This window comes from Corvus brachyrhynchos, unplaced genomic scaffold, assembly GCF_000691975.1.
Source record: "Corvus brachyrhynchos isolate BGI_N302 unplaced genomic scaffold, ASM69197v1 scaffold65, whole genome shotgun sequence".
NCBI classification, from domain to species: domain Eukaryota; kingdom Metazoa; phylum Chordata; class Aves; order Passeriformes; family Corvidae; genus Corvus; species Corvus brachyrhynchos.
Window position 1 is genome coordinate 237,397 of NW_008238365.1, and position 9,288 is coordinate 246,684.

General features: G+C 62.4%; 1 protein-coding gene across 8 annotated transcripts in view; it reads left to right on the forward strand.

Moving 5' to 3' along the window:
- Positions 1–9,282, forward strand: part of FGR (FGR proto-oncogene, Src family tyrosine kinase) — a 10,171-nt gene extending 889 nt beyond the window's left edge. Inside the window, exons 1-13 of one of the 8 annotated variants that reach the window (XM_008635028.2) lie at positions 1–54; positions 4,116–4,176; positions 4,427–4,679; positions 4,774–4,876; positions 5,144–5,242; positions 5,398–5,501; positions 5,572–5,721; positions 6,042–6,206; positions 7,121–7,300; positions 7,408–7,484; positions 7,562–7,715; positions 8,145–8,276; positions 8,433–9,282. In XM_008635028.2, coding sequence (XP_008633250.1) covers positions 4,439–4,679; positions 4,774–4,876; positions 5,144–5,242; positions 5,398–5,501; positions 5,572–5,721; positions 6,042–6,206; positions 7,121–7,300; positions 7,408–7,484; positions 7,562–7,715; positions 8,145–8,276; positions 8,433–8,641 — 1,614 coding nt within the window. In that variant the 5' untranslated portion in view covers positions 1–54; positions 4,116–4,176; positions 4,427–4,438 and the 3' untranslated portion in view covers positions 8,642–9,282. Of the gene's footprint in view, positions 55–1,405; positions 1,560–4,115; positions 4,680–4,773; positions 4,877–5,143; positions 5,243–5,397; positions 5,502–5,571; positions 5,722–6,041; positions 6,207–6,568; positions 6,725–7,120; positions 7,301–7,407; positions 7,485–7,561; positions 7,716–8,144; positions 8,277–8,432 lie in introns of those variants that run through there. The other 7 variants (XM_017736259.1, XM_017736260.1, XM_017736254.1 and 4 more) reach the window with 7 other exon arrangements.
- Positions 9,283–9,288: the final 6 nt, after the last annotated feature.

Genomic DNA, 9,288 nt, shown 5'->3' on the forward strand with positions numbered 1-9,288 from the left:
GCCCCGTGGGCGGGGGTGTCCATGCCAGCCGGAGCAGGAGGGTGACGGTAGGAGGTACGTGTGCGGTGTGTGGTGTAGGGTGGTGGGGGACTCACCCCTGTAATAGCGAGGGGGTCTCTTAATCCCTTTGCCGTGGTCTGCTGAGAGATGCCCCCTCCATGTCTGGGGTGGCTCTGGGTCCCAGATGGGACGGGCACTGAGCTGTGGGGACAGAGGGTCCCGTGACACTGGTGGGGTCTGTTGGGGGGCCTGCCCTCACTGCACCCTCACTGCTTCCCTGGGAAATGCCTGGGGGTGGGAGCAGACCCCCGTCCTCGCCATCCTGGGGGCAGCAGGTTAGCGGGGGGCTGCCGTGTGTGTGAAGATCTGGGGGCACCCACCGGCCGCAGCTCACCATCCCGGCACTGATCGGGGTGACACCATGTCGGGGACCCTGCGGAGCATGCGGTGCCCTCACCCGTGCCGGACCCACACGCTGGGGAGAGGACAGGCCACGGCAACCAGGGGGACACACACACACCTGTGCCCTCCGTCCCTGCAGGTGCCCATGGGGTGCCAGCCCAGCCAGCGCTCCGGGGCAATGTTGGAGGCTCAGCTCTCCGTGGCTGGGGCTGGGGGGAGCTGTGGGGGGCTCAGGCCCTGGCCGGAGCGGATGCTCCCCCCACTCCCTGCAGCTCTGCTTCGTCCCTGATCCTTGGTGTGTCCCAAGGAGGGACAGGAACTCGCTGCTTCCTGCCCTGCACAATTCCCTCCCCACCCCGCTCCTCCCGGGACATTGTATTTGGAGCCCTGGCTGGCTCCCTCCCTCCGCCCCTGCAGCCCCTTGGATCCGGGAATTGCTCTTCTTCCAGCGGAAATCCTGCTTTCCCAACCAGCGATGGGGCTGGAAAGCTGGGGAAGGGGGGCTTCCTCTCTCCTGAGCATCTCCTGCCAGGGATGGGGGCAAGGGGACCCCCCTGTCATGGGCCTGGTGGCTGACCGGTGGGCTTGTGGAGAAGATCACTTTTGGGGGTGTCATGTTCTTCATTTTTCACCCCAGGGAATAGCTCTGCTTGTGGGCATGTGGGGTATGGGTGTCATCCCTCCTTGCACCCCTTGTTCTCAAGGAACCTGCTCCCACTGGGAGCCACAGGGGACTCACCAGGCACTGGGTGAGCTGGGAGGACTGGAGCTCGAGCAGGGCTCCGTCTCCAGGTATCCTCTGGGTGGGCTTGGGGCTGGGGGCAGTGGGGAAGGGGCAGGTACACGCCACCATCTGCCACCGTGCTGGAACAAGGAGCAGACAGGGGAGACAGATGTGGCCTCTTATCCCCTCCCCAGGTCTGTGGGGTCCTGGGCATGGGATGGGGACACAGCTCCAGGTCCTGTCCCCTAGCGAGCCACCTTCCCCTTCTGCGCTGCAGCTGCCTCATGCCTCGGTTTTCCTGCTGGGACCAGGGAGCTCCAGAGCCACAGGGTGACAGAGGAACCTCGGCGGCACCAGGCTGGGCTGTGCTGTGCAGCCCTCTCAGTTCCTCTTCCGAGGGAGTGGGAGCCAGATCACCACGGGGGAGTGCAGGGTGAGGGTGTGGGACAAGGCATGGGGGGATTCAGAATGGCCAGGGGGCTGCAGCCCTGCTGTGATCCCTGCCTGACCTTCCCAGCTGCCACTATCCCCAGGGCTTGAGGTCCTGTCAGTCCTGTCGCCCCTTGGTGGCCACAGCACCATCCTCTTCCTCCCCCTCTTGCCCCGCACCGTGCTCCTGCTGTTTTCTCTTCCCACTGAGTAGGTGCCACGTGAGTTCCTCTGGTAGCTGCCTCCTGCCCAGGGGGTCATGGCCCCCTCAGCCTGGCAAATGCCACCGTGGCTTGTCTCCACGGCACAGGGTGTGACATTCCCAGCACCCCCATATTGCTCTGTGTGGCTGCATCCCCCCAGAGCCTGAGTTCTCCGCTGCTATTGTTCCCATGACCTCTTCCCACTGCGTAGGTGCCATGTGAGTTCCTCTGGTAGCTGCCTCCTGCCCAGGGGGTCATGGCCCCCTCAGCCTGGCAAATGCCACCGTGGCTTGTCTCCACGGCACAGGGTGTGACATTCCCAGCACCCCCATATTGCTCTGTGTGGCTGCATCCCCCCAGAGCCTGAGTTCTCCGCTGCTATTGTTCCCATGAGGAGAATGAAGGCAGGGCATGGAGGTGACCCCAGGGGTACCTCAGCGCTGTAGATGACATGCGGGGTGACAATGGTGTGTGCAGGGGACGTTGTGCCCTGTGTAGGAGCTGGGGACGGGGCTGAGGCTGAGCTGCCCCGTGTCCCAGGGGTCTGGGGAGCAGATGGATGGGCAGTCAGGGATGTGGCTGCTCCGTGCCCAGCCATGCCCGGAGGGATGGGGGTGATGAATTGGCCGGGTCTCAGTGCGGGGCGGGACCTGGCAGCTCGGCCAGGACTGGTGCTGGTGGAGCCAGGGCAGGAAGGGCTCAGTTGCCATCTGCTCCCCAGCTCCAGCAGCTCCTTTTTGGGAAAGCTGGAGCCAGACACCAGCGCGCAATCATCGGACACGGCACCGGCTGCGTCCCCTCCCCAAGGACGGTGTGAGGGATGGCTCTGGGCCACCCTGGGAGGAGCACAGGGGGCTTTTGGGTGTGCAGGGAAGGGGAAGCCTGGGTTCAGTGCTGCTGCACAGCGCCTAAACCCTCAATGCTGTGATACTGGGAGGTTGCACTTGCCTGGAAGATGCTCCGTGCCATCCCCGTCCCCATCCCTGCTGGCATCTGTGGTATCTCCATTGCCTGCTCAGCACTGAAATTCAGCAAAATGGGAAGTTTCTGAATGTGGCGGGTGGGTGATTCTCACCCAGGCGGGACAGAGTTTGTGAGAGCCAGGGTTGTTCATCAGTTTAAATAGGCACCAATTATCATCAGGAATAAAATCCCCAACCAGCCGAGTTTGCTCAGGTTTGGCAATGCTACCCTGTCAGCAATGGCTGTGGCCTTGCCACACCACCAGTGTTGAAAGCAGAGGTGGAAGAGGAGAGCTGGGCTCTTTCCACCCCTACTGAGAGAGAGGAAAGGGAATCAATGACCATGATGGGGAAAACTTGCCTGAAACACCTCATCCACCCCAAAACCTTTGTCTCCTCCTGCTCACTGGAGTGCAGAGGACAGGACACCTTCCTGCTCCTTCCCTCTGCTCTCAGCTGCAGACAGAGTGACCTCTGGCATATTGCAGACTGGATTGCTCTGCTCGGAGCAAACTGGGCAGACTGGTGTGGGTGGGTGCCCGGCAGCCAGGGCAATGACAGGGCTGGGGATGGACGTCTCCTTGCAGCCATGACAGGAGAGGTCCGATTTCCCCATCCTCCTCCTCCTCCTCCTCCTCTGTGACACCTTCTCGCCACATGCGGCCGGAAGAGCCTGTCCTGACCACAGCGATGTGAGCGGGGACCTTCCACCCCAAAACACCCACTGCCGTCAAGCAGAGGGTGTGGGGATGGGGACGCTTCGGGGGCTCCTTCCCACCCGGCCTGGCTGTTCTTCAGCCTCGGGGACACAGATGCCCTGGAGGGACGTGAGCAGTGTGGTGAGGACGAAGTGAGAGAAAAACCCACTTGAGGATGTGGTTTCAGCCCCCACCGGGGTGTTGCAGCCCTGGGAGGAGTGTTGCAGCTTTGTGGGGGTGTTTCAGATCACGCAGATCATTTCAGCTCATGCAGGGGAGTTGCAGCCTGCGAGGGGGTGTTGTAGCCCATGCAGGGGTGTTACGGCTCATGCAGGGTATTACAGCCTGTGCATGGGTGCTTCAGTCTGTGCAGGGGTGTTGTAACTTGTGCAGGGGTGTTACAGCCGATGCAAGGGGTGTTGCAGTCCACGTCGTTGGTGTTGCAGCCTGTGCAGAGGTGTTATGGCCATGGCAGGGGTGTTGCATCCTGTTACAGGGAGTTTCAACCTATTCAGGGGTATTTTAGCCCTTGGCAGAAGTGTTTCAGCATGTGCAGGGGTGTTCCAGCCCCGGAAGGGGTATTTCAGTCCACCCAGGGGTGTTGCAGCCTGTACAGGGGTATTTGATCCCATGGAGGGGTGTTACAGCCCATGCAAGGGTGTTGCCCCCCACCTGACATCCTCCCTGGTGTCCACAGGTGCCTCTTCTCCTCCCCGAAGTGACATGGAGCAGCTGAAGTGACCTGAGGAGCCGTCGCAGTGAGTGGAGCTGCCATGGAGCACCCACGGGTGCCGCGGGGACATGGGGAGCACAGCCCTCCTCGCAGTGGGTCCCTGCTACTGGCAGTGCCCATGGGGACCCCAGTGTCCAGTGTGGTCCAGCGTGCTGAGCTGGGGGGTGGCAGGACCTCCTGGGGCCAGAGGGGTGCACCCCAGTGCCTCTACCCATGTGTGCACACACGTGTGCCCTGCCGGGGGGCGTGGGGCTCACGGACCCTCTGTCCCACAGGCGGTGCCCAGGATGGGCTGTGTGCCCTGCAAAGAGAAGGGGGCTGGCAAAGGGCAGGCAGGGGGCGAGGGGGGCTCTCTCCAGCCCCCTGCCTCCCAGTACGACCCCGATCCCACGCAGCCAGAGGCCATCTTCACCCGCATCCCTGACTTCAACAACTTCCAGGGGCCAGCGGTGCCCTTGGCCCCGTCCTTCGCGGAGCCAGGGGGCTTCACCTCCAACGTGCTGCAGACGTGGAGCGGGGGCATCACAGGTCAGCAGGGTGGCTAGATGATGGGGAGGGGTGTCCAGCTGCACCCCTGGGCTGTGGACTCTGGGGTCACTTTGGTCCCCTCCATGTGCCACAGGCAGGGGGGTGACGCTGTTCATCGCCCTGTATGACTACGAGGCCAGGACGGAGGATGACCTGACATTCCAGAAAGGGGAGAAATTCCACATCATCAACAACACGTGAGCCTCCCCGGACCTCCAGCACCCACATACCACCCCGGGGAGGTGCCTTTGTGCTTGGGTACCCACCGCAGGACCCAGGCTGAGGAGCCTGGCTCTGCCTGGCTCCATTGCTCAGTACCAGGGCCACGAGTCACGGGTGGTTTCAGCAGAGATGGGTGGGGGAGAGTGGGGTCTGGCGGGGCTGTGTGCAGGGTGAGGAGGCACGTGGTGGATGGGTCAGTCTATCTGTCCCTCCTCCTCCACATTCTCTGTTTCTCTGCCCAGGGAGGGGGACTGGTGGGAGGCCAGGTCGCTGAGCTCGGGTGCCACGGGCTACATCCCCAGCAACTATGTGGCCCCTGTGGACTCCATCCAGGCAGAAGAGTGAGTAGCGGGGGAAAGGGATGGAGACAAACCCCAACCCCACCTGCCTCAGGCCCAGGTGTCCTTGTGAGCCCCGGCAGTGCCACGGTGCTGGCAGGAGGTTCCATGGTCCCCTCGGCGGTGCCTTCGTGGTGCTGAGCCCATCACCATGGCAGGTGGTACTTCGGGAAGATCGGGCGCAAAGATGCAGAACGGCAGCTCCTGTGCCACGGCAACTCCAGGGGCACCTTCCTCATTCGGGAGAGTGAGACGACGAAAGGTAGAGGGACAGGGGTGGAGACACTGGGGGTTGTGCCCCACATCCCTCCCTGACCAGTATCCCCTCGTAGGTGCCTACTCCCTCTCCATCCGGGACTGGGATGAGGCCAAGGGAGACCATGTGAAGCACTATAAGATTCGGAAACTGGACAACGGGGGGTACTACATCACCACCCGTGCCCAGTTCAGCACCGTCCAGCAGCTGGTCCAGCACTATATAGGTAGGGTGGGGTGGGGGGCACAAGGGGGCAATAGGAGAGGGTCTCCCCTTTTCCACGTCCAGGGTGCAGGGGGTTCCCACTGTCTCCAGTGGGTGGGCATCACCCACACCCTGGGTGTAGCTGGGGGGACTGGGGGTCCAGCCCAGCCGAGGGGTTGTGGGGCTGTCCCACAGGGGAAGGTGGAGGGGGGTGCATTTATGTGTTGGGGGTGACTGGGTGATACAGGAGCCTTGGCAATGCCTGGGGTGGTGGGAGTGGGGCAAAGGGCTGCTGGGGGTCTGTGCCCACACTGACTCCTGTCCCCCTGCCCGGTGCTGCAGAGCGGGCAGCTGGGCTGTGCTGCCGCCTGGGCGTGCCGTGCCACAAGGGAACCCCCAAACTGGCCGACCTCTCAGTCAAAACCAAAGACGTGTGGGAGATCCCCCGCGAGTCCCTCCAGCTCCTCAAGAAGCTGGGAAATGGGCAGTTCGGGGAAGTCTGGATGGGTAGGGTCTGATGGGCAAGCCAGGGTGAGAGGCAGGGGGGGTGCGGGGGCCCCCCCAGGCCTGGCACTCCACCAGGAAAAGCTCCTGCCTGCCAGGACAGGCTGAGAGACACCGATTTGCTGGCATGAGGAATTACCCCATGTCCTGCTCTGGGTTCACAAAGGGTACCCCAGATGCCCCATGTCACCTCTGCATGGGCAAGCAGACCCCCATTGCAGATGGGACCACAAGACCAGGCCAGGGGGTCCCACCTTCACCATCCTCTTCCTCTGGCATCCCCTGCTTCCTCCACTCATGCATGCTGCCTTCATCCCATCACATCGCCTCCCTCCTCCTCCCTGCCTGCCCCCCATCCCCCGCAGAGTACAACGACGGGTTGTGCCATCTGCTCACCCACCCATGCCCTGCTGTGAAGCCCCAGACCCTGGGATTAGCTAAGGACGCCTGGGAGATAGCGCGGGAATCCATCACCCTCAACAAGAAACTTGGCATGGGATGTTTCGGAGACGTGTGGATGGGTAAGGTGGGGGAGCACAGGGGGCAGGAGAAGCCTTGTTCTGTCCTGGCAGGGAGCATCACAGAGTGCCAGGTGGTACCCACTTGTGCGGGGGAGATGGAAACTTGGCACAGAGTCCACGAAGGGTTTGGGAATGGGGTGAGGTTGGTCTTGGGAGAGGAGCTCACGGGTGCCTTGGGGTGAGGGGAACTCCTTGTCCTGGGTGGGACGCAGTGGGATCCTGATCCCCGCCAAAGGATCCCTTCCTTGCCCTGTCCTGATTTCTTGCCCATCCATCCATCCATCCATCCATCCATTCACACAAACATGCAAGCAGGCACCCACACACCCCTCCATCCTGGCCCCACCAGGGCTGGCTGTCCCCTGGGCTCGTGGTGACTCTGTGTCCCCAACCCAGGCACATGGAATGGCACCACGAAGGTGGCGGTGAAGACGCTGAAGCCGGGGACCATGTCCCCTGAGGCCTTCCTGGAGGAGGCTCAGATCATGAAGCGGCTGCGCCATGATAAGCTGGTGCAGCTCTACGCTGTGGTGTCGGAGGAGCCCATCTACATCGTCACCGAGTTCATGAGCCAGGGTGAGCGGGGGGCACCTGCTTGGGCATGGTGCCAGGGCAGGGGGGCTCACAGGGGAGGGCACCCTTGGGTTTTGGGGGTCTTTGATGGGGACCCCTTCTGCCTGCAGGCAGCTTGTTGGATTTCCTGAAGGATGGGGACGGTCGCTACCTGAAGCTGCCCCAGCTGGTGGACATGGCTGCCCAGGTACCGGGGGGCTGGTACAGGGTGGGGGTGCCCCCCAGGGGTGTACTGGGGGTGTTCACTGCTCCATCCCCCCTCAGATTGCAGCGGGCATGGCGTACATTGAGCGGATGAACTACATCCACCGGGATCTCCGTGCTGCCAACATCCTGGTGGGAGACAACCTCGTGTGCAAGATCGCTGACTTCGGCCTCGCTCGCCTCATTGAGGACGACGAGTACACGGCGCGGCAGGGTAGGAACCTCTGCACTGCGTCCTCCCTGTTGTGTCCCACCCTTAGCCTGGAGATGGTCACCCCCAAGGCTGGGTGACGTGGGCAGTGGGTGCCCCAAATTATGGTGCACCAGGGAATGATGGACACCCCAAATTATGGGTATTTTGAGTGACAGATGCCCCAGGTGATGGGTACCCCAGTGCAGGGTGCCTCGGGTGCTGGGTGTCCCAGGTGTGGGCTGCCCCAGGCAGAGGGTTTCATGGCTGCTGGGTCCCCCTAGTGCAGGGTACCCCCCGTTCAGGGTACCCTGGGTGCAGGATGCCCTCAGTACAGGGTGCTTCAGGTGACGGTCCCAGGTGTGGGATGTCCCCAGATGTGGGTGCCCCAGGTGCAGGGTACCCTGGGTACAGGTGCAGCCCCAGCCGTGGCTCAGCTGACTCCCCTTGCAGGTGCCAAGTTCCCCATCAAGTGGACGGCTCCAGAGGCTGCCCTTTTCGGGAGGTTCACCATCAAGTCGGACGTCTGGTCCTTTGGCATCCTCCTGACCGAGCTGGTAACCAAAGGCCGGGTGCCCTACCCAGGTACGGCCCACTGGGGCAGGGGCACCCTTGGGGTGAGCCGGGCAGGGCACAGACAGGGGCTGACTCTCCTCAGCAAGGCTTGTCCCATGCCTCAGTTTCCCCACTGGCCTGTCCCGTGGGGGTGCTGTCGCTGAGCGGGAGGTCCTTGTCATACAGGGATGAACAACCGAGAGGTGCTGGAGCAGGTGGAGCGGGGGTACCGCATGCAGTGCCCGGGGAGCTGCCCTCAGTCCCTGCATGAGGTGATGGTGCAGTGCTGGAAGAGGGAGCCCGAGGAACGCCCCACCTTCGAGTACCTCCAGTCCTTCCTCGAGGACTATTTCACTGCCACCGAGCCCCAATACCAGCCTGGGGACAACCAGTGACCCAGCGCTGGCACCCCCAGGAAGCTCTGGGGTGGCTTTGGGGTGAATCTCCTCTTTTCTTTAGGAGGTTGTTGCTTCCTTCGTCTGTGCCCCCCCAAAAACGCCTGTGAGGGGTGCTCAGGGTGCCCAGGGAGGACACAGGGCTTTGCACAAGGTTGTTTGACTCAGAGAGGAGACAGAACTGTGCCCCCCAGCCCCGCCCTTCCCCCACGCCCTTTATTGCCTTCACACCCAGCTCTGAACCTGAGAAGGGCTTTGGCTGCAAGGAGGAGTGTGGGTAACCCCCGTGAATCCCCCAGACACCCCCAGACCCTCAGTAGCAGAGGGCTTGGGGGGAACTCCCCATGCCAACCCCAATCTCTTCTGGGAGCACAGCTGGGTGGGGATCAGCCCCCCAAAATCCTGGCACTGACCTGTGGGAGGTCATCTCAACCCTCCCGCCCTTTATATCTCCTTTAATTTATAAGATTTTATATGCCTCCCCCCAGCAGCCACCGCCCCCACCAAGAGGTCCCTGTATTTGGGGGACCCCCTCGTCCTCTGCCTTATCTCCTCTGCTTTATAGAAGAGCCAAGTCCTGAAAGCCATACACCTCTGCGTGCACTGGGGGACAGGGGGGCCTGAGGGGGGCACACGAGGAGTCCTGG